Source organism: Morone saxatilis, unplaced genomic scaffold, assembly GCF_004916995.1.
Source record: "Morone saxatilis isolate NCDOM2014 unplaced genomic scaffold, NCSU_SB_2.0 Contig3, whole genome shotgun sequence".
In the NCBI taxonomy this organism is placed as follows: Eukaryota; Metazoa; Chordata; class Actinopteri; family Moronidae; genus Morone; species Morone saxatilis.
In genome coordinates, this window is record NW_023339873.1 from 9,495,672 (window position 1) to 9,520,877 (window position 25,206).

At 45.1% G+C, this 25,206-nt stretch overlaps 1 protein-coding gene across 7 annotated transcripts in view; it reads right to left on the bottom strand.

Annotated features, from left to right (window-relative positions):
• The window catches only part of meis2a (Meis homeobox 2a), an 84,679-nt gene that overhangs the window by 29,726 nt on the left and 29,747 nt on the right, over window positions 1-25,206 (bottom strand). For 6 of the 7 annotated variants that reach the window (XM_035673948.1, XM_035673949.1, XM_035673943.1 and 3 more), the window contains exon 8: window positions 17,228-17,373. In XM_035673948.1, the coding sequence (XP_035529841.1) occupies window positions 17,228-17,373 (146 nt within the window). The remainder of the gene's footprint in view (window positions 1-17,227; window positions 17,374-25,206) is intronic. The other variant, XM_035673944.1, reaches the window with a different exon arrangement.

Sequence of the window (25,206 nt, forward strand, 5' to 3'; positions counted from 1 at the left end):
TGTGTGTGTGTGTGTGTGACCGACTGCTGGCTAAATTACAGAGTGTGATGTGCTCTGTGCTCTCTGATAGTGCTGGATGTAATGGCCCCTGTGGTTGCTGAACATTACAAGCTGAGGTAGCTCCATCATCCGCTGTGTACAGTCCTTAAACCCCCCCTGAGCCCAGCTTGGTGTTTCTGCATATACAATAACCACATCTACTGCTGGACCACTCTTACTTCACACCACACCTTTCGCACACACTGAGTTCTATCTACTCATTCAACATCCAGCTTGTCATATATCAGATTCATACTCTCCTGACACGTATTTGCTGGCGTCGTCAAATCCCACAGCCCGATCATTATCCCGACCGTTCCTATTCAACCCCCACCGCTTTTCCCACTCTGCCCCTTCCCCTCCACTCGCAGAACCTGCAGCCCCTTGCCGAAGAAGCTGGTGGACCCCATTGATGAATGACATCATCAGTGTGTGACATGAGTTATAGAGCCAGGTCACAAGGTTGCAGTGGCTTGCAAACCTATCCCATGCTAATGACTCACAGGAAATCACTGGCCATTGGCTGTTTACCCCGGTGCCATGGAAACACAAAGGATTTCCTGACTGACTCATCTGGTGTGATTTAGCCCCTGCCCATCTTTGTCACTTGGATAGGGTTATTAGGTAATTGCATATATATATTTATATATATATATATATATACAATTGTTATTGTTTATTTGTTCTAAAGTTAGTTGCTAAATAGACATAATTCTACTTAATATGATTTTCCTCTGTAATTCTTTTATGTGTTGGGAGCATTTGATGGGCTTTATTGTGAGTTTGTGTGTAGTTTTACAGCAATATTGTATCCCGGTATTTCCTTTCATATATGCCTTCTTTGCATTGATTGGAATCTTATTTGTTTTTAATCAAAGTGACTGGAGGATGATAATAATATTTACTGTCAGAAATGAACGCAATCAAATATAGGAATGACATTTTAATATGGAATTCTGCATTGAGTTGGGGTAAGATTGGCACATTTTAAATATCAAGTTGCCGTTGTTAATAATGTTACAACTGGCTTCTTTGACAAATGACAATGAGATTGAATGCATATCGGCATTACTGGGAGATCAAACAGATATGACAAATAATTCCAGTTGGGAGTTTTTGAATCCATCGTGAGTGTTTACGATGCACAGAGGAATATCTGGCTTTTTAGCTGCAGTTTTCTGACAGATTTTGTGGTTTAAATTGAAGGATACAGTTAATGATCTCTGTCTGTAAACATCAAATAGATTGACAATGGACAATTCAAAAAAAGAAAGGCCTCATGTTTCCATGACAATAAAATAATGTATTTAAAATTATCATTATTAAATTTTGATGATGATGATTACAGTTGTTAATAAAAGTAAAGTATGATTTCCAAGATCAACTTGATTTATTTAATCATTTATGAACTGTCTGGTTTACTCTCAAACTTAGCTGAGCCCATTTGTAAAGATTACAAATTGAGTAAACCGGTTGAGTTGAAATTCTTACCAGTGTGTGTAAACTAAAGTTACACACACACACACACAAAATATTGCTCTCTTTCCATCACTATCCTCATATCAATCTCCATTTGTATCTCTATGCTCAACTTCTCTATCTCCATTGCTCTCTCTCTCCTTGTGTGTTTTTGGAACAGGCAGAGGTTGGAGGGAGTGGAGAGTTTTTTGGGTGTTTGTTTTATTTTACTGGGAAATACACTGCTTCCTGACAACAGTCTGCAAACAGGCAAGAATGCCACATGATTCAATGATTCAACCCTGCTGCTCGTCCTTTCTCTCTCTTGATTGCACACACACAAACACACACAGATAAACAGATACAGCCAACTTATAAACAGAACTCACATGATGCCAACCTACAAACCGCACGCACCGCATGCCAACGTGTGATAACAGCAAATGAAAGTACACCCCTATCTACACCTCACACAATCTGCATTCAGAACATACCACTACACTTCTGTCTCTCTCACTCCAGACTCCAGAGCTTCCACAATAAGTATAAGGGCTCTCAGTGGACTGCCCTCTGACAGTAAAACAGTGATGATTGCAAATGCAAGGCGGACTGGCGAGGCCCACGGCATCTATTATAGAGCAAAAGGGCCCCCAGTCTGTCTGTCTGCCTCTCTGACTGGCTGGCTGGCTGGCTGGTTGGTTGGTTGGCAGTGCATCAGTACTACTACTGCTGTTGCTGCCATGGCCCGCCACAACAATCGCTGGCTGGGCTCCTGAAGCCAGCTCTTGGCTCTCAGCCAGCAGCCTGTTTGCTCTACACCATTAATTTATGTTCACTGGAGATGGTGCAAGGTTGTAGAGAAGCTCTACGGCATAACTGCCTGCTCGCCTGCCAAGCTACAGTAACAGTAAAGTGGGTGAGGGGAGTCGGAAGGAGTGAGGAATGAATGGAGGGAGAGGGTGAGGAAGGAGCCCTGGAGGATATGTGAGATATAGGCATCTGATTGTACCAAGCTCCATGAGGCTAAATAGCAATCACTCCCACACAATCCCAATGCACCTCCAGACTTAGCGAATCGACCAAAGAGAGAGATGTTTTGCCAAATGCTATCATGCATAATGATAATAAGGTATCACTTTTATCCAATAAAGAGCATAAAACTGGAAAAAAAGCGGTGTTCATTAACTATGCAGAAATCAAAAGACTCCCAAACGAGGATCAACTGAACTCAACCCATAGATCTATTGGAGTTTGCCAACAGTTACATACAGAAGCTGTGTGTGTGCTGTGTTGTGGACCAGGTCTCATTTGTGGCCTGCAGCCATAGAGATGTGCCTATTTATTCGTCAGATCGAGTTCATGGCTTCTTTTTCCACCACACGGCTGCCCCAGCGCTTTCAAGAGGAGGAATACGATCCCTCCATCTTTACAGTGGGGGCCTGGTCTCCTCTCAGTCTCTCCCGCTCTCTCTCATTTCCGTCGATCTCTCCTTCTCCTGCCATAGTCCACAGGCCCCAGCAGCTATCCCTTTCTCACTACACGCTAACCCGTCTGGCCTTGTCTCGTATCCTCTACACTCCACCTCTTCTCTTCTCCTCTCTTCTCATCTCATCTCGTCCCCCTCTTTCAAAGTTTCCGCTCAAGCTTTAAGCCTGGTCCTAGAGGGCAGGAATTTGGCCTGGTTTTTCAGACCAGTCTGTTGGCTTTGTTGTGGTAACTGCCTGCTCAGGGGCACCCAGCTCTGTTCTGCTCTGCTCTCCAGCTCGCCTGATGTCAACACACAGCCACGCTCACTACTTGCTCTCAAAAAAATCTTTAAAACATCTTGTTGCAATGACTACAGCTGAGCCAAAGGATCATCCTCATTCAAAGGGTATTGTTCCTGTTTCATTTAAATTTAATTTGCAAGTCTTTCGTAGATTTAGTAGAATTCTTAAACAATTTTCTTAAAACTAATCTCCTGTTCTTTTATCCTCTATGATGTTTCTTTTTGGGACAGTGAGGTAAATTGGTCTCTTGCCATTGCGAGGGACTTTTAGGGCAGAAGACCCACCCACTTTGTCTGTGTTGGACAACCTCATATCCACACCACTTGTCACTGTTGCCAGCCATAAAGCCATTGGGAGCCATTGCTAAAGCTAAAGTGTACTGAATGAACTAAGCCTCTGAATAAACATTAGCACTGGTTTAATGATGTATGTACACATTGTAAAAAAGCAATGATTTTCTAAACGAACTAACTGAGAGACTTGTCCTAAGAAAACCTATTTTTGAGGGTTGAACACAAATGTTGTAATGTAATGATCATCAAATCATGTATATATTTTTCTGTTCCAATTATTTCCAGTAGGAAAAAAGATTATATTGTTTTTTGTGAATTCATTTGAAAAAAAAAAAAAACATTACTAACTGCCTCCATACAAATGTTTTTCCTTAGTCTTCATATATACGGAAATAATTAGTAAATAAGTATTCAGTATTAAATAGGTCTAGGTTAGTAGACACTATTCAGGCATACTGAAGCTTACAGACCACTTTAAAAAAATGTTGGGGCAGCACAGTAAAGCACTTACAACCTAGAGCCTGTTGATAAAGTCTGTTGGGAAAAGGACTTAATATTAACATACAGGGTCTCTTTAAGTTTATCCCCTTTCTCTATTGTGTTCTTTAGACTTTGTTTAACTTCCTAAGTCAAAGTAAAGTGGGGTTGATCTTCAATTGAAATAGAAACAGATTAATTTGTGGAGAGATGGACAGACTGAGGGAGAGAAAAGCGGGTGTGTGCGCTCTTCAAATAGAAGCTTCTGAGAGTTTCCACTTGACGGTTCTCCCTTTCATTGTGCATTAACTTAATGAGCATAAGTATTCAAATACACAACCAGGACCTCTTTTAGCTCTCTCGCTCTCTCTTTCTAGTCTCCCCCTCTGTCTCTTTAAGACTCCACATTCTCCAAAGAAAGGCCAGTACATTCTAATAGCGAGCCTCAGGACACAACAACAAGAGCACAACCACTTACAGAGGACAAACAAGAAACCCCCGGGGGCCAGCTATGCAATGTCAAGCCAATTTGGAAGATATCATAGGACATTTGTAATGTCAATTTTTGTTTTCAGGTCAAAAATCAAAGGCAAACATGGTGGGTAACATTTGTCCATTACAGTGCAGGCAGGAACACCCCCTCCCCCGCTAAAAAACAGCTGCAGGGGACACTTCCTGTTTGCTAATGATGCTAAATGTGTTCAAGTCAACCATGTCAAAGTTTCTCTCCCTCTGAATGGACAGCTGGGGTAGAAAAAAAGATTTTCTCTCCTCTTCTCCACTTTCTCCCCTTTTCTCTATCGTCTGCCAGCGAGCAGACCCATGACAGACAGACACTTCAGATCATGTCCCTGTCAGTGAGACAGAGGAGCATAGCTGATGGTAACCATAGGTGCATTCATCTGAGATCACAAGTACTTCCATGGAACAAAGCCAGGCAAGCCCTGATCATTCACCTCCCCGTCCCTACCTGTTGTGTCTCTTCTCCTTTACTGAATACCGTTTTTGCCTTTCAGAAATGCACGTCTTCTGAGCTCTCCTTTCATCTAGGGGTGTATGAGTCAAGGAGATATCTCCTGTCATTGCTCAACACCCAGGGGCGGCTGGCTGCATGGGGCTGTGTGGACTGACAAATGCCCTCAGGATCTTTCACTTTCTTAATGTTCCTCAAAGCAGAGTCGACATGTGACGGGAGTTAAAATGCCTTTGTGAAGTGCCGCCAAAAAAAGGGAAGAAAAAAGAAGAGAAGAGAAAAGAAGGAGTGGTAAGGCGGGGATATAGCTTTTAGGCCTGGTTAATAGCAGCCAATCTTTAAGTGCATTCTTCCATTCTCTCCCTCTCTCTCCTTGTAGTGCTCTTAGGCTCAATCCTGCCCGGGGGCCGAGGTGACCTTTGACCTGGCTGGCCTGCCTAGCTACAGCCCTCTCGTTTGTTAGGGGCTTTATCCACTGACAAAGCAGGCAGGAAGTTGGCAGCCACCCAGCAGCCCCATGGGAGGATGACCATCAGCTAGCTCAGCTTACCGCTTATTACAGGATGGTGGGGAGCATGTGTGTTTCTGTGTGTGTCTGTCTGCGGACTGGCGTGTGTGTGTCCTTGTTCTCGCATGTGTGCTTGCATATACTGTATTTGTGCATGCATGCTTGTTCACAAACGTACTTGTGCGTGTGCAACTGCAGGCATGTTCGACTGTGGCTGCATAGTTGTGTTTGTGTGCACATGTGTAGAAGAGTGACAAAATCAGAGATGTGGCTGACCTTCTTTTTTCATGCCGCCAATTTTTACTTCGCTGGCTAATGACACGCAAAGAATAAGCCTGGAAGCTACAAACGTCCCTGTCTTCAAGCTAACCCGATCAGCTACGCATGTTAGCAACAATCAGGCAACCTTCCAGCCACTGGACTCAGGGGACCCCAGCACACTTCAGTCTCTCTCTCTCTCTCTCTCTCTCTCTCGCGCTCGCTCCACTCTCTCTCCTCCTTCTCTCTGCAGCCTGTTCATCAGAGCGCTCAGAACAGCTCACTAAAACATTATATCATAAGACACTCCAGTTTCACTCTCGCCACTCCATAAAAGTCAGGTAATTCATACTTCATTTATATACCTTCCCATTAATAAAGCTGATGAACTTTTACTCCTTAAATCTAATGGGCCATTTTGCCATGACTGCCAGCGCTTGCCGTTTTCTCTGTCTCTGTCTGTCTCTCCTCTTCCTTCTACTCTACTCGTGCTTCGGAGAAAGCTAATCCACAGTCACACAGCCACTGTTCGCGTACAGTGTTTTATGGGTAAAGAGAGAAAGAGAAGGATTTAGAGATTTTTGAGGCTTTTGACTGACCTCTCCCGCAGACAAGCAGTGACATGTACCGTATGGTGATTTGGTGGTTCTCTCTCTCTCTCTGTTTCCCTATACCTCTCTATCTGGGTGCAACAGAGGGTCATTGACCTCCAGGCCTAAAGCAAGGCATGATGGCTCCCCAGCTCGGAGGCTGTTGACAAGCGTCTGTGTTCTTTTCAACAACTCGTTGAACCGCCCCCCCTACCCCTTCCCTTCTCAGGAATGTAACACAACCGCTCACTGAGGTAACCCAAGCCCCTCCCCTCTCCCATCCTTCATTTACAGAAAGAGAAAGAGACAGAGAGAGAAAGAGAGTGAAAGCAAGACCAACTGGGGGTGTTAGACAGCTGTCCCCCATCTCCCCATCTAACTCTTGCTCCCTCTCTATTTCTCTTCCTCTCTTTAGATTTGCTTCTAGCCCACTGCCTGTGGAATAATTAATGATGCAATTGAGCCGAGGAGAGGACTCTGACCAGCAGGGGCCGTTCCTGAATGCCTGGGTAGCTGTTTTATGGAAGACCGGAAAATATAAAGAGAGAAAGACACGGAGAGACAGATAGGCAGAGGAAGAGAAAGACATAAAACAGTCACACAGTGAGAAAAAGAGATTGTTAATAGTCTGTTCCCCAACAAGCCTTAACTCAGTCTTCCTCTCTGTTTTCGTCCCCTATAGTCTAATCCTCCTGCCCCATCCCCCTCTACTCTCCTCCATCCTGATGGTGGGATTCGGGGGCCTGACCTGTCTGGTGATTGATGGTAATGTCTCAGGAAGTCATTTTCCCCGACAGCACCCCACCGCCTTTCACCAGGCCTGGTGCAGAGGTGAGCCCATCACATGGACGCTTTTAACTCTTTGCTCACTCCCCGCCCAGGTCTCTCTGACCCATCTATCTCACACACCACCTTCTCCCTCCAAACTGCGCCATGTGCCAACCACCACCCCTGAGCCCCCTAGTTCTGCCACCATAGCAGGGGAGAGAAAGTCGGTGCTGCTACAGAACAATTCTTTCATAAAAAGCAACATTAACAAAGTTTGCAGAACAGTGAAAACAAAAGAATCTAGACAAAAAAACAAAGGCCATCTTGAAGTGGATCTGCCAAGTGGCCCCTAATTCAGGTTGCTGGGGATGGATCCCCACGACTCCATTACTGTCAGCGCTTACCACCTCCATTATGGCAATTAGGACGTGGTTCCAACACTAGGAATGCTTTGCTATGCTCTGGAATTGCTAACATCTGCCGTGTCTCCGCTCCATGTGTCAGAGTAGAGTTGTCTTTTCTTAAACACACATCTTTTTACAGTCACACTCTCTACTCTCTCCTCCTTTTTCCTCCTGTTTCTTCAACACTGCTCTCCACATTTATTTTCTTAATTCGACTCAAACTGTGCCTTAAAGAGATGCCTCTCTGTTTGAGTCCAAATAACCTAAAATGATCCGTGAAGAGCCTCGCAGTTCCCGTTTTCAATAGGCTTCATTAGTTTTTAATATCTAGCCAAGGAAAGGAGGGGAAAATGGCATGGAGATAATCAATGGAAAGGGGCTGGTAGCCTATTAATCTCCCCCAAAGGATTGTGGGTTAATACACACTCTTGCATAGGCAAACATGGCTGTGTGGTGAACACATCTGTCTGCCTGGATGGGCTACTTAATGAAACAGCCAGCGTTTGGCTGCTGAGATGGATGTCGTTCCCCCAGTGAAAAATGAGTTCTCTCTCCCACTATGCTGAGCTACACATGATAGGGCTCCATTCAATTCACTGGAGACCTGACTGTGTCCCCGTGTGAGAGCAGCTTAAACAATGAGGGTGCTGGGCAGGACAGGCAACGCATGGCCACTAGAGCAAGTCTTCATGGAGATCATATCAGGGAATCCTAATGTGAAGAGTCTGACTGATCTGGGAATAAGAGAAGACAGAGAAAGACTAGAAGAGGAGTAGTACAGTAGGCAGATAAAGAAGAACAAGGGAGGAGAGACATGAAGGCTGAGCCACCTGAGATAGATAAGCAGACTCAATGTGTTTGAGTGACAGTGTTTGTGTGTGAAAACTTTGGCTTGTGTGTGCATACATGCGCAACCATTCTGCCAGGACATGTGTGCATGTGTGTTGTATTCTGACAGTGTCGGAGGTGACCCCTGGTCAGGGAGTCCTGTAACAGGAGCTCACCTCCGGTTCTGCGAGCTCTCCTCTCAGTGTGCTAAACAGCCACCTGAAGACAGGATTAGCCATTGTGACCTGGCCCCAGAGGTAACCGAGATACACCTCCGGGGACAGACATGAAACACACACTGTCACGTGTTGCAGAGACACAGCCAGGTAGGAGGGGATAGACACAGAGGAAGATAGAGGTTTAAAAAAAACTGTAGAATGGAGACAGGTGGTGGTGGGGATTGTAAGAGCAAACAGGACACCTATAAGAGGATGAATACAAGTACAGTATAATGTCAAGCAAGTTGAGGTGAAGGTGTCAGTGGTGTTTGCTGTTGTCTAGTGAAAACAAAGAATCAGAGCATAAGAGGATTGGGCGACCTAACCCACTGCCTTGGGGTAGCTGAGATTTGTGCCTGTATGGAAATTGATGCCTGTCAGCCTGTCTATGACTCAACTCTGACAGTACGCATGCATGTGTGTTTCTGTGTGCACATACAAGTGTGCGTGCTGTGACAAATGAGCTGTGCTTAATTTGCGACTGATTATGCGGGCTGCTGGTGCCCTAAACCCCTTTGAACTTGTAATTGCCCCTGGTTTCAGTAATGAACATTAAGGAGGATTCAGAAATGTGTGGCTAATTACACATTTGCCCCCTTTTTAATTTCTTCATCTTTATGCTGCATGAGAAAGAGGAAAGGAGGAGCAGGAGTGGTAGTAGGAGGATGAGAGCTAAGGAGGAGGTTCTGGGTTGGGAGGCATACATCGCTGTTGTCGCCCTCTTTATCTAAATAATTGTACAAGCTGGTTTATGGGCTTTAGAGAGGTGCTTTGTGTGTCATTCGCTGCAGCCCTGGGGATATGGAGGACTAGCTTTCCCCATGATCAATATTCAGAGAGATTCACATCTGGAGCCAAGGACTGCTCTGCCTGGATTTGGATTTATATATATTTATTTTTTTCTTTTTGTTTGATTTTTTTCTTTTGTTCTCTTCTTCCTCTATCCATCTACTTTTTCTTATTAGCAAGTGGTACAGCTATTTTTTGATACAGGGGTTGCTATCTATCAAACATGCGCATTTGTATAGCCTTACATGATCTTAGGGCAATGTGGCTGCAGAGAAATTCTGAGGTCTGACTCGAACAAGGTCTGCTATATGAGGAGAACAGACACCAACAACACATGGCTCAATATATGCGCTAGGCAGAACTGCTTGAGCAATGGAGCATTCTGGGTAAATGGCTGCGGTGTAGGGAGGGTCCACTGAGGCTAGTGGAGGGGGAAGAGTCGGGGAAAGGAGCAACAAATTGACCCGCTCAGCCTCAGTCTTTGATGTGGACTGGGCTCTCTCTTAAAAACCAGTCCATATGTTCAGAGGGGGAAAGAGAGAGGATATCAGTGGGGAAAAAATGAAAAGGTGAGGAAGTGGGGGGAAGAGGTGAGAACAAGAGACATGGCTCCCAGTTATAAGGACCCCACTGTGCAGGAATCCCACTGCCTGCCCCTGGACTGAGCACTGGGCAAAACAAAAGCATGCATTTGAGTAGGAAGGGAGGGGAGAAAAATCACACAAAATGGCAGGAGTGGGATTTGGTGCAGCCAGGGTCCCATGACAAACCAAACAGCGAAACACAAGGTCTGTTTTTGATTTCTACTCAGTGCCTCCATCCCTCAACCTTTTCTCTTTCCTTGCCTCCCTCCCTTCTTTAGCCTGGTTTGCTGTTTCCACGCTTGTGCGGCTCCTTTTCCTTTTTGCATTTTCTTCTCTTGGTGTGAGATGAATATCAAAGCACTGCTGGGGCAGCTTGGAGGCCTGCAGCAGAATCTCATTGGCCTCCATGGTCCCCAGCATGCAGCAGCCACCGTTCTAGCAGCTCTTGCCACAACCCCGCAATCAACCGTGGGGGGATGAGGCTAGCCTGCAGGGCGGTACCCCTGGAAGGGTAAGGGGTAATTTAAGGAAACTACCTCTAAGATGTGAAACCAAAATCCTCTTATACATTTTGTTATGAGTAAGATAACCCCAAAAGTGTAGAAAAGGGAAAACGGCACAAAATCAGTTACTACGATCTTAATAACCCTGCTTTTCCACCAGAGGCATGTATGCTATCACAGACTACCTTGCGGGGGCCCTTATTACACATAATGTCATTCAGCCCTATTTCTTACAGAGTCAGCTCAGCCAGGTTCTAGCCAATGGATCGGTGTTATGACTACAGCAACTGTGGATTGCGCTGCTGTGCTAAAGGCAGGGAACTGTTCCCGGGCTGGGGTCTATTCTCACTGGAGCATAGGGCCTTAAAGAAGTCTCCTCAGCTTTGTGCATGTGTGTTCTTGGAAGAGTCTCTGACAGTTCAGAGCTGGGAGTTTATAAATCTGACTGCCCTCCACATGCCTAACCCTGTTTGTATTCTGCTGCGGTCAGGGCATGTGCAGTCACCTCTGCAGGGGCTGGTCAGACTCATGCTGTGCTCCTGGTCTTCCATGAGGACACCCCTGTTGTAAAAACTCATTTAAAGAAATGGACATTGCATCACATTTCGGGGGAAACACTCTCCTCCTTTGTTTTTTCTTTCCTGTTGTCTTATTGGAGAGGATATGTTGAGGGTTGCTCTTTTTTTTCTTTGGCAAACACTGTGGAGTTTCACACAGCTTAATCACCTCCATGCAGTGGGAATGTGTCGTAAACAGTCCCTTAGCGAAAGCACTCATTTCTGCTACTTCATTAAACAACCTGCATTAAGATGCAAACAGCAGGAATGAAAATTAACAGGGAGGGAGGGAAGGGGAAGGAAACATGAGGTAGAGGAAGGAGTAGTGTCGGGATTATGCAGGAATCCCTGCACAATAACAAGATGCTCATCTTGAGGATAAGCAAGCCTATGGGAATGAGAAGTAAAAAAACAAAAGCAAAACATGCAAACATGTCTGCTCTTTGCACAAGCACACACACACAAACACTGCATAGTGTATGCAAGGTTAATCTGCTATGCTTTATATGTCAGTGGATTCCATGTGGGGTTAGTTGGCTTTGAAGTGGAAGTATGACAGATTTGGATTAGGGGGCAAAGTGTAAAGGTCTGATGTCGGTGCATGAAACGAATTAGGGCTTATTACATTCTAATGCAGCACTAAACCTCTGAGACTACCAACTATGCCAAAGCACACTGTAAACAGAGCTGTGACACACTAACACTGGGAAATTACCGCAAAGCCACTGTGCAGTGAAATGGCAAAGTTGATGCGGCCCATCATATAATTATACAACCTGTGAAAATGGGAAGTCATTGGATCCGTCTTCAAAACTTTCAGTTTTCTGCTCTCTTCTCTCTGAAATAAATAATTTCTTAAGTATCTTTTCACTTTAGTGTTGGAGTGTCTGTGTTTTTTCCCTGTGAGGTCTGTCCATGCTGTGGTAGCCCCTCTGTGGTGGCCCGGCTGGGGAAGAACAGATGGCAGACTGAGGTGGCTTGTGTCTCTGTTTTCCAGGGTCGCTGAGCAGCCAACGTTCAAACACAGTGAGTAGACAATAGCTAGGCACCGAACCTCAACCCCCCCCCCCCAAAGATCTCCTCCACAGTCATTATCAATGACTTTCAATGACTCCCGTGCTAAACATCACCTAACTATGCTGTCATATTGTCACTAACATCTGTTTTGTAAACACACAAAGCAATGGGTATTGTCACAAAAGTAATGTGATGACTCTTTTTCCTTCGTCTCCCACTGATAGTCACACATTTGGGCAGTGGCAGTGAACCAAACTGTCGCCTGGGTTGCTACGGGTGACTGGAGAGCTGACTTTTGGGCTCTGAGGCAAACGAGCACATGACAGATTAGTGTGTGGGCCTCCTCCAGGCTTCCACCTCTGTGACCCTTAGGAGCCCCCTCTTTACCCCCTCCTCAACCTTGCTCTTACTCCTAAACACCCCCCCCTTCCCTCCACCTCTTTTGTCTCCACCCTCTCTTCATCCAATCTCACACAACAACCTAAGGAGGTGAAAAGCAAACAGATTTTCAAAGTACAACACTGACACAAAGTTGCTTCTTTCAAATTTTTTTGCTTTAAAATTCAATATATATATATATATATATATATATATATTGTGCCATGCATACTTGAAAGATAAAGTGGGTACCAGCAAATATGGAATAAACAGCTTTCAGCAGTTTAATGTAAATAGAAATGCTATGGTATTTCAAACTGTTTGCAGATGTGTGTCTCCACCAGTTAAATACTGCTTGTACTGGAACAACACACAAGGATTAGAAGGACTAGAGGAGCTTAAACAAAACTGGGGATACTACAGAGCTGACTGTTTAGTCTACTCAAACAACATGCCCTCTCTTTTTGAGGGATGGACTTGTACACTTGTTTATCGCATGGGACAAACATCCGTTGCCAGGGTTTGGCCTTGCCTGCGCCCATGTCTTGTGAATGACCCTAGTTGGCTCTTTTATGTGCATCTATAAAGGGCGGTCGAGGGCTTGACCTGGCGATGACACCCTGTTGTCATGGAGACTAATGCTATGTTAGGCTGGGATTGGCAGGGGGTAGGGGAGTGGTAGCCACTGTCACTAGTGTCTAATGATGTTTGATGCACAATGCACTCATCTCCTCACAAAGTGTGATGTGTCCTCACTCTGGTTAACACCTGTATATTAACAGGGCATCTTTTGAGCTCTACTGTGAGTGTTTCCATGTATATAAGGATAGCACAATAATCAATTCAGTCAAAAAACTGTTCATGTGTCAATACTCACATTGGTATCACATTTGAGAGAATAAAAGACAATGTACTGCAATAATCACTATATTCAAATACCATCTAATCATCTGTAAACATATTTCATCTGAACGCACAGTTTTACTGCTCACAGTCCAAGGACTTTCCGAATGACCAAGGGATATATCACTTCCCTTTCAAGAAGCCCATGGGACCAATACACCTGGCTTAGCAGCTTAACAGAATTTCCCCCAAACACCCAGGCCAAAGGGTGGCCCAGCACAAAACCTGAGACGCTTGATGCTTGAAAGGGCTACCTCCTTACTTATCTGACTGACCACTCTCCCTCTCTCACTCAATCCCTCCCTTCCACATTTCTAGCTAACACATACACACGTGTGCAAACTCTCAGGGCTGGTTTGCTCCTGAGGTCCCTTATTTATTTTCATAGGTGTTTGAGGGTTTACACTAGTCAAAAGACAAGGCCAGAGCCTAGAGTGGTATCTTTGGATTTGAGTGTTTCCTGTTTTCATTGCAAGGCCGACCCTTGTCTTTACAGGGGTGAGCAAGGGCTAGCAGGGGGTAAGAGGGACGGAAGGCCAGGGGCGCCAAGGGGCTAATTGTAGATTTTAGAGTTTTCTTTTGCCAAACAAAAGGGCATCACCTTGTGCAACAATAAGAGAAAACTATGTTTCTCTGTCTGCCACCCTCTCTTTCCACCTCTCTTCTTCTATCTTAGTTTCCCTCTATCTACCTATCCTTCTGCATCGCTCCCTCTTGCTTTCCTGGATTTTGTAGTCCATGCGTTTGAAGTGCAGTAGAACATTTTACCCCTAACAGTGAAGTTTACCTTTCTGATAACATAATCTCCCTGTAGTATTGAAAAGCTTATACCAACAGTCTGGGATTTTCCTTCTCCTAATGTGGCTGGAAGACATCCAGAAACTCATGGGGAGGGAGAGGGAGGTATTAGAGAAAGAGAGAAAGAGTGGGAGGGAGGACAGAAGGAGGGAGTGGAGAGACAGTCTGACCCTCTTCTGCCAGCTAACACCAGCTGATCTGTCCAGCCATTTGCCAATTACATATGGGGCATTTAGCGTTGCCAGCTCACGTGCTCTCTAGTGCATGTGTATACGGGTACAACATAAAAGAGGTCAGGGTTATCACAGCTTCTCCGTGGAGTAATTGTGGAATCTGCATATTTTGTGAGATCTTTATGATGAAACAAAACTGTATTTTCCTCTCCGCTGGAATGTTGGCATGTTATGATTGATGGTAAATAAGAGTTGAAAATGAGGTTACTTTCTATATGTGACTGTCCTGAAGAAAACAATCTTGTGATTTCTCCCAAGAGGGTGTGAGGTCAGAGTAAAGCAAGGGAGGGTGGGAGGGGAGAGGGAGAGGGCAATTTTGTTATACTGAATCCAAAAGCCAACAGTTGTTACTATTGGCCTGTGTTGTTTTTCTTTTGAAAAGGGGGGGTCCAGGTGCCTTTTGAGCTTTTCAGAAGATGTGACAATGGTTGGATGTTGAGAACATATGTAGAGAGACCCCTGTGGCTCATGGAAGAGGAGCTCCATGCTGGCCCCGCAGTTTGAGAAAATACAAGGCCGCTCCTTTCACTCCTAACCCCTCAGTTAATGAATGCATGAATGGCAGAATGCCGCTATAGGCCATTCAGGGGCCAAAGTCCCCAAGAATTCACCCTTGCACAAACGCATCCCGCAATAGCAAATACATTTGCTTAACAAATTAAAAGAAAGGAGAATGGCTAATGGGTGTGAGTGTGTGTGTATGTGTGTATGTGTGTGTGTGAGAGAGAGTTTATGGGTGGGAGAATTGGATGGTGAGAAGAGAAGGGGGATAATTCAATTAGTCCTCTTCCTCAGTAGAGAAATGAAGGCAGGTTAAAAGGGAGGGATTATTATTTGTACAAGACTGGCCAGGGCTTTACACAAAAGAAACAAATAAAGATTGGAGAGAACATCTATAAGCAGGGGATGTGATAAAGGAGAGAGAGAGAGAGAAAAAGAGGGCCTTGAAAGCTCTGCTCTGTCTGAATTAACCAGCTCTCTGAAAAATACGCCTGTGCCCAACATTGGGCTTTCCCCCTCCTTTCCTTTCCACTCTTTCAATTCAATTTTAAAACAATTCTAAAGAAAATTGCTTGCGACTCTTCCAAAAGCTCTGTATGCTTCATTCTGTCTTTCTCTTTGCATCTTTTGCAGAAGAGTGTTAAAGCTGTGTGAGGCTTTCACCAGGAAAGATGCCAAATCATGAGGATTTTTGTTTAAACTCAGATAAGGTGTGTTCCTGTATTTTGTGCATGCAAATATAAACATACAGTAAATTCAACTTCAATAAAACCTTTAGCCTTTTTTGTTAGTCCCCTTCATATACAAACAAGATATTCTACTCCAAGCTCAGGGAGCGGCAAAGACCTAAAGCAGAAAAAGAATTTCTCTCAAATAATTAAAACAAAAAGTTTAGCCCCCCCCTCCCGCCCTCAGCCTTTGAATGAAGCTTGGTCTGTATGGTTTGGTGAGAGGTCTCCAGTCAGGGAGCGATGGAGCTGTGAACAGCTGTGAAGTCATTTTGATAATGATGAGAATAATAAGCATGCAGACTGGCGTGGTGGAGCCGCTAAGGCCTGCGAGGCTCAGGGCTTTGCTGTTGCAGCTTCACTGCTCCTGAATAGATAAAAGTGATTAAAGCACTCCTGATTATCCCTGACCAATATGTAATGGATTTACAGCCCTTTCAATTAGGCTGTATTTGCTGGCCACACATTACTTGGGCTTTTGGTTAGGTAATCAGGGTACAGGGGCTTTGGGTAAGGAGAGGGCACTGGTAAAGTGTGGGGGTGGAGGATGTGTGGATGATCCATAAGGCTGAAGCTTTAAACTAACTCTCTTCTACTTTCTCTCTCTCTTCTTTTACTTCCTTCCCCCTACATTGTCCGTCCGTCTCTGGGACAGAGAGCCACGTGCTCAGAGAGCAGCTTATGTGTCGTGGTGTGGCCACCTCCTCCTGAAATCTGACCTGCGTTGCAAAATCAATACAGCCTGATGTTCTGATAATGTCCTGACATTAGTGAGGGTGAGGGGACATGTGGTCCATCCCCTTATACTTGACACACACAGATAGACAGACAGAACAGCAGACTGACACGCGCAGAAAACAGCCAAGTATTTAATTATTTTACAAGGTATGTTTGAATTACTGTGGCATTTGAATATTTAATCCAAGCCATGTAGCATCACTGTGCTTAGTGAAGTGAATGAGTTGTCTGACTGAACTGTTGGGCAAACAATTTCCTCTCAGCTGTAGAGGAGAATTAGCATGTATCATCTCAGTCTCAAGCATTAGATAGAATATCACCATATCCACCAAATTTAAAAAAGTAAAACTGATCAAGAGGTCAATAGATTAAGTCAGTGCTCATTCCAAAGACATGCCAGACAATATTTGTATCCATAACCATCTATACACCTACACAGGAGCTAATGTAAAAATAAAAAAAATATTATTTTACAAGTTATCAGTATACTCATCCTAAATCTTTACACACCTTTAGACTCACAATCCTTCTCCTGTAACTACCACTGCTTCTCTTAATCTGCACCAGAAAAACATTCTTCTTCAGGCCAAACAGTGCATCTCATATTGGAGTAAATGTCATGGATTGTTGAGCCATCCCCCTCTTACTCAGAGTGTGCTGAGCACAGTAAACAGTCCAAACTGATTAGATTGACCTGGTCACTGTGTCCCTTTGACAGGTGGCTGACAGGTGAGCATCACAGCACTACCGTCACTCACTCCCCCAGTAACAACTATGTGACAGGTGTGTGTGTGTGTGTGTGTGTGTATGTTTGTGGGCTTGAGAATGTCTTTTGAGAGTGAGTGTATGTGTGTGTGTTTCTACCTGGGTTGTTTTCATACATGTGTATCTCCAAAAAGTAATGCTTGCGCTTACCGTGAGATGCTGGAACAGCCACGCCCTCATGATGTTAGTGGCCACCTTGGGGAAAATGCCACGCTTTTTCTGCCTCTTCTTATCCTTGTCTGGATCATCGTCATCCCCTGTGCCAGGTGATGCAACGCTGTTGTCTAAGCCATCTCCTGGACGGAAACCAAACCCAGGGTTAAATAACAGACAAAATCCCAGACCACATTACTGACTCAGAATACAATAAATCTAAAAATTCTCAAAGCTGAATCAGACGTACAGAGAGTCAAAGCTGAGTTTAAGGTTCATGAAAGATGGATAAATGGACAAATACCACAGATACCTAAGACCGAATTCAAAAGCACTACACTGAGGCCTAGAGAATCGCTGCAGCAAAGCCAGTGTTGTGTAGCAAAGATATTGAGGTTGGGGGATTTAGATGGCCTTAGACGAAGGCCTGTACAGAGAGTGAGGGGTTTACACAGAGGCCTAGCAGAGTTGTTCTATACCCCAGAGCATGGGAGAGGGGAATAGGGGTTAATGACTGTAATGTTATGGTTGGACACTGAAACACTAGGTTCCTCGTTCCAGCTCTACAGTAGGAGGAGGAGGAAAGAAAAAAATGGAGCGAGATGACAAAAAAAGGACAAGGAGCCTTCGCGTACAGTAGAGGCTTGGACTCATGTCATTAATTCAATTAAATTTGCATGCTTGACATAATGTGGAGCATTTTTTTCATCTTATGAAGAGAGCCAAAGGGGACAGGAAGGAGTTATGCAGACATATACAGTAATATACAGACATTCGTGCATTCACAGACACATTCTCACATACAAACAAAACTCAAAGGCGCTGATAGTTCACGGCATCCAGTTGAGACGCATGAGCATTAAAGTAGGGATTTGATTTGGGGGTGGTTTCATTGTTGCACTTTGATGCACATAATGGACTTGTCTGCTACCCCCAAGCCCACCCCACCCCAAACCCCAAGTCTCTTAGTCCTCCTCTCCCACTCCCTTTCCTTCCCTTGCAGCAACCCCTCCCCATTCTGCCACAAGATTAGCATGACAGGCCAGCGGCGGCTTTGCCTGCATTAATGTCCGTCAGCGTTTGATTTCAAGAGGAAAACATGCACATACCGAGGCACGATTTCTCCTTTAAATTGAAGTTTCCATCTTTGTCCCTTGCCTTTTTCTTGTTCCTCTTCACCGGCATTAATTGTGCATTAGCAAAAATGATTTACTTTTAACAGTCATAGTTATTTTTTCTTGCCCCCGGGCACAAATGCCTTGAAAGCCTTCCTTGAGGGCATCTAAATTATGTATCTGAAAAACTCCTCCACTAAGGCAGGGAAGGACCCTGACGTTCTCAAAATTCAGACTCGCATGTCCTCCTGTTTTTGGGGAGGCATCAATCACAACCACCTATACAAGCCTTAATCTTGCATAAATATTTGAACTAATAACATTAAAAAGGAGGAAAGAAAAAGGATCCGACTGGTGGCGTAATCAAATGCAAAATAAATGAAGAATACAAGGACAGCAGGGGCCCTCACTTCTAACTACTTTCCCCACTTTCTTTTCCTTTTTCCTCCCCCTTGTTTTTCCCTCTCTTTTTTGTTCTCTCTCTGTCTTTCTTTTCTTTCAGAGCACAGTGTTTTCCTTCCACATCATTAGTGCAGAGCCACACGAAAGAGGAAAACAGAGAAGTGCCGACTTTGCGCTCCCTGTGTGAAGTTGGAGAAGCAACGGCCCTTCTGAAGGACATATGGGAATCGGGACACAGACTAGGGGTGTTGTAATTGTAGAATGGGCATTCATTAGTGGCAAATGCCGTAAATCCCAGGCTAAGTACGAATCCTTGTTCAGGAAAGCCTAAAACAATAAACTTTGGTCTGGCCATAGCCCTACCCTGACTGTGAGGGGTTTCCTGAGAAATGCGACCCAGGCGGAAGTCAAGTCTAACTCCCCCAGTTTGCTTTCAAACTTCAATAAAAACACAACTACTGAGCTGTGAATTTTAACCACCCTCCTCTTGTTTCTCTGCTTTTGAGCTTCACTGAATAATGTTGATACAGAGTTTGGTTGTTTGTTTGTGTGCCGCTAGGTTTTGTGTTGATTTTCGAGCTAGTCTCCAAATCCCTCTCCTGCTGTGAGCAGTCAGGCTCATCCAATGGAACCACACAGTGGCCAAAAGGCTGGCAGATTAATTTTATTGACGTTTCCATTTTCACTGCAATGCGATAGCCTCCCCCCTGGCCAGGGCCAGAGCAACCCGTGCGTATTTACAGACTGACCTGTCACTTCATTACCCAGCATGCTCGCTGCCTCCTGCCCTAGCCCGCAAGGGTGAAACAAGACTCCAAGGCTTTCGGCTCCTCTCTCCTTCTGTCTTTCTCTCACATGCACATGGATACTGTCGTGTGTACACAGATCAGATCGAATTTTGTGTACAGTATTAATAGTTGTTTTTGACTTACTATATACATGCAGACATACTTCTAATCTAAATATAGAATGAAGGGAAAATCAACACAAAGGTGAAAAGAAAGAAAGAAGAGGAACAAGGAGAAGCAGGAGGAAGAAAAGAAGGAGTAGAAAAAGAATAAAGAAGACCCAACTTGCACAACCTCATTACATCTAAAGGAGAGCTGGTGCTTTGCATCCACCCCCACTCCTTTCTTATGAGCGAGAGAAGGAACGCTGCAGGGCAAATTGTCCCAAACGCTAATGGCTTCTGACTGTTCCCTGGCAACTCTGCCATTCTAACCTGTGTGGATGTGCACTCTGAAAAAAAATGGGGAAAGGAAAAAAAAAAGTGCAGGGCAGAGCAGGGGGAAGCGTCCCATCATCTGGCCATGTGACACAGATGGGGGTTGGCTATTAGGAGGCAGCCGAAAGGCCTAGGGGAGCCGAGGTGCTGGAGTGTAGCCCCAGGCACTTTTGGAAAAGCAGCGCCCTTGGAGACGGAAAAAAGACAGCCCCCCCCCTCCCTCTCCCCACTCTCTTTCTGTCTTCCCTCACTCTTTGCTTCTCTCCTTCTTCCTCACCCACTCTATCAATATCTTGACTTAAAGTGCTTGCAGTAAAAGTTTGTGCATATTTTCATATGCATAGAAAGCAAGACGGTCTAATCAGGCATGATGGAAGACAGTGACCAGACGCAATGAGGGTGAGAGAGTGAATGAAAACACTAGCAAACAAACAAGCACAAGTCCAAGAGCACATTACGCTCACATACATTCCCTCTCTCATCACCAGTGGGTGGTTATTAAAAATGCATTCAGATATATCTCCCTGTGAGTAAATTGGTCTCAGGGCTGAGCTCATTAACGGGTTGGGAGAGGACTGTAAACACACTGCAACTCTGCTTATCTAATGTTGGCACATTCAGGGTCACTTCAGGATTGCATGCACAAAGAACTGGTTTAGCACAAAGTGTCCTACAGTCTCCGCAGAGAGTAAGGGGGAATTCAGGGGAGTCCTAATGACTCTGGAGATCATGCTTCATGTCTAGGAGGCACCCTGCTCCTCGGGGAGCCACTAAGGTCTAGTCAGCCCTGGAAGCATTATGAATATAGCCATGAGTAACACATATAGAAAACCAAGAATGCCTTCCCTTTGCTGCTCTACCATTCCGATATACCCATGCATGAATGAATAATGACTTGTCAATAGTTGGAAAACATTCAAACCCAGTCATGGTTAGTTATCAAATAACACTCCAGACTTATTGGTCCCTATACTATTATTAATACACCTACTGAAAAGCCTCTAGACAAGAATTAGATGTTGTGTGTGTATTATTCTAAAGGCTGTGCAGTGATTTTGCACTGGGAGGCCCCGGCATTTGTTTCAGGGTAATGAAGCAAGAGTGTAGAGGCAGTGGCTTATGGAAGCTGTGGTTAAAGTGACTAATTACAACAGACCCCCCAAGCCCCCTGTCAGCCCAAACTAGTCAGGCATGTTCACCCAAGCTCACCCAAATGAGAAGAAGAGAGAAACACATGAGGAAAGTTAGAAGGAAGAAGGAGTAGACAGAGAACAGAAGCTAAGGGGTTTGTTGTACCAGGAGCTCCTTTGGCCTTCTCTACCTTAGCACACCATAGTGACCGGGCCCTCCAACCCTCCCTCCAACACCCTCCTATTACACCACCTCTAGCCCTGCAGGCTTGGCCGCAGAGAATGAAGAGAAAAGAAGAGGGGGATTTAGAGCCTCCCTTTTCCCTCTTTTTCTCCTCAACTTTTCAGCCAACATAAGCGGCGTTTAGCACATTCAGTCCCCCAAATGGCAGCGAATGAGAGAAGCAGTGGGGGCTCCTCTTTTGTCCGTCTGGTTACCCCTTTTATTTACTCTGGATTTACGAAGGGGTCTTTGCCGGCTCTGGGACCACATGCTCTTGACGCACACACAATCTCTCTCCCATACACACATACACAAACACGTACCAGCTCTATTCACACTAGTGGAATGGCGGCCCTCTGTTGCTCTGTGCTGACTGGGGATTACAGGTCTGCTGGCTATACCCGCATGCTAGCAATATGCTTCGCACTCACATAACATATCACACAGACGAGTGCTAACGAGTAGAAGGTAATCCCTTTAATGATAAAACATACACTTGAGTGTCCAATTTCTAACAGAAAGTAATCTATCAGTGTGTTTGTGTGTCTTTGTGTGACCACACCATATGTTTTACTGCGCTCACTCAGATCCATACAGTAGATGAGGGCTCTAAACAGAACTGTTTTAGTGTGGCTGCACCACTGCAGCCAGTGTTTTACGCTGATTATTTCCTGATCTGTGCTTAAACAAGCAGCAGCCCCTTGCACTGGACCATAAAACAACAGCTTAGTAAACAGCAAGCATGCTGACAAATTGGTAGCGCTCAGGCCGGAGTCATTAACAGCCCTAAAAGCTGTCAGAGCAATTACAACAAACTCTCTCCTTCAGCAAGTCTCCCTGCCAAACTCAGATGTCACTACCCGCCTCCTCTTTTACTGCCACCTCTTACCACCAGGACACTGGCTAAAGGTGAAGGAGAGAAAGCTACCACATTTTCCTCTGTCCTCCAATAGCCATGACACCCCGGAGAAATGAGGACAAAACTCCATCTCAAACACAGCTGTATCTGCATCCTGAGTGCTACGACTGAGTGGTTCCTTTTGCATGAGAAGTAATGTGTAGTTGTCTCCCCCCAAAAACACATCATTAAGTGTTCCCTTAAATGAAGTGGAATAAGAGCTTCTAATTAGATGGGTTTTTTCTACGTGTGGGGAAGTGAGGCAGTCAGGCAGTAAGAAAGGCAGGGAGGGAAGGAAGGAGGGGGGGTAGTTGCTCAACAACTCCTGTACCTCCTTTCCTCCCTCCTCTCTCCGCCCCTTCTCTAAGCCCCCTAACCCTGCCATCAGGCAGATATCTCTCTGTCATCCCTGGAATGCTGGAGATAACTATCGCCTCTCTACCGACACCAGGCCTCTCTCCTCTCACAGTCACAGAGTTGACCCCACTGTGCACATCCCTACCATAGAGGGCGAGGTTGAAGTGGAGAGAGCAGAGAAAAAAGACAGGGAGGGGTAAGGGTGGAGGGTTGGAGGTAAAACTTGTTTTTAACAGCCAGTTAGGCTATTTTACCTTTTAACCCAAAATAAGGGCTGGAGCAAAGCCACCTTCCCCTTTCAGCTTCTCCCCTGGAGCCAAAGAAGAGTAGTTCGTCCAGAAGGGGGGGGGTAGGCTGCCTGGCTTTACTGCCTTTCTCCAGATATGCTTTAGAAACTCTGATCTTATTTCATAAGTTATCATCTGCCAAGAACCTAAATTAGCAACTTTGCCAATAGCTGGCAGCATAGTTCGAAACTTGGATATCATTTGTGCTTTACTTCTAATTGTGCAAATTTTACGGTTCTTGGCCAGATGAATCATCTTAATGTAAAATCACGTCAAGCCCGTTTTTGTACTTTTGGAGAAAGGAGACCAGCTTTCACTAGCCCTCCTTCCCCCCTTCTGGAGAACTACCTTCTTTGCTCCAGGGGGAGAAAGCTGAAGGAAGTGCTTGCTATTTTCCAGCCCTTATTTTTGGTTTAAAAGGAAAGCCTAACTGCTGTTAAAAACAATGTTTACCTCCCAACCCTCCCCCCTTACCTCCTGTCTTTTTCCTCTGCTCTCTCACTTCAAACCTCCGCCCTCCTATGGTAGGATTGCCGTGGGTCAACTCGTGACTGGTGAGAGGAGAGGGCCTGGTGTCGTAGAGAGGAGATAGTTATCCAGCATTCCAGGGGATGACAGAGAGATATCTGCCTGATGGCAAGGGTTAGGGGCTTAGAAGAAGGGCGAGGGAGGAGGGAGGAAAGGAGGTACAGGCGTTTGTTGACAACTAACCCCCCCTCTTCCTTCCCCTCCTGCTCTCTAGCCCGTGACTGCCTCACTCCTTTAACGTAGAAAACCCATCTAATAGAAAGCTCTTATTCATCTTTGGGACACTTAATGATGTGTTTTTTTGGGGGAGACAACTATCATCTATTTAGTTCATGCAAAAGGAACACCAGTCGTAGCACTCAGGATCAGATACAGCTGTGTTGTGAGATGGCAGTTTTGTCCTCCATTTCTCGGGTGTCTATGGCTATTGGAGGACAGAGGAAAATGTGGTATGCTTCCTCCTTCACCTTTAGCCAGTGTTCCTGGTGGTAAGAGAGGTGGCAGGTAAAGGGAGGGGAGGCGGGTAGTGACATCTGAGGTTTTTTTTTTTGCAGGGAGACTTGCTGAAGGAGAGAGTTTGTTGTATTGCTCTGACGCTTTTAGGCTGTTAATGACTCGGCCTGATGCGCTACCAATTTCTGCAGCATGCTTGCTGTTTACTAAGCTGTTGTTTTATGGTCCAGTGCAAGGGCTGCTGCTTGTTATAAGCACAGATCAGGAAATAATCAGCGGTAAAACACTGGCTGCAGTTGTGGAAGCACACTAAAACAGGTTTGTTTTAGAGCCCTCATACTACGTATGGATTCTGGTGGAGCCGCAGTAAACATAGCGTGTAGGTCCACACAAGACACACAAACCACACTGATGATTACTTTCTTTTAGAAATTGGCACTCAAGTGTATGTTTATCATTAAAGGGATTCCTTCCTACTCGTTAGCACTCGTCTGGTGCTGATATGTTATGTGAGGTGCAGAAGCAATATTGCTAGCCATGCGGGTATAGCAGCAGACCTGAATCCAGTCAGCAGCAGAACAACAGAGGCCGCCATTACCAAAATAGTTGTGAATAGAGCTTGGTAATGTGTTTGTGTATGTGGATGGGGAGGGAGATTGTGTTGCGTCAAGCATGTGGTCCAGGAGCCGAGCAAAGACCCTTCGTAAATCAGTAGTAAATAAAGGTGAGTACCAAGACGGACAAAAGGGGGCCCCCATGCTTCCCTCATTCGCTGCCATTTTGGGGACTGAATGTGCTAACGCCGCTTATGTTGGCTGAAAGTTGAGGAGAAAAAGAGGGAAAAGGGGGGCTCTAAATCCCCCCTTCCTCTTTTCTCTTCATTCTCTGCGCCAGCCTGCAGGGCTTAGAGGTGGTGTAATAGGAGGGTTGAGGGAGGTTGGAGGCACGGTCAACTATGGTGTGCTAAGGTAGAGAAAGGCCAATAGAGCTCCCTGGTACAACAAAACCCCTTGCTTATGGTTTCCTGTCTATCCTTCTTCCTGTCCTACTTTCCTCATTGTGTTTCTCTCTTCTTCTCATTTTGGATGCTTGGGTGAACATGCCTGAATAGTTTGGGTGACAGGGGGGCTTGGGGGTATGTTGTAATTATCACTTTAACACAGCGTTCCATAAGCCACTGCCTCTACACTTTGCTTCTTACCCTGAAACAATGCGGGCCTCCCAGTGCAACACACTGCACAGCCTTTAGAATAATACACCACAACATCTAATTTCTTGTCTAGAGGCTTTTCAGTAGTGTATTAAAAATCAGTATAGGACGCAATAAGTCTGGACGTGTTATGTTGATACTAATCCCA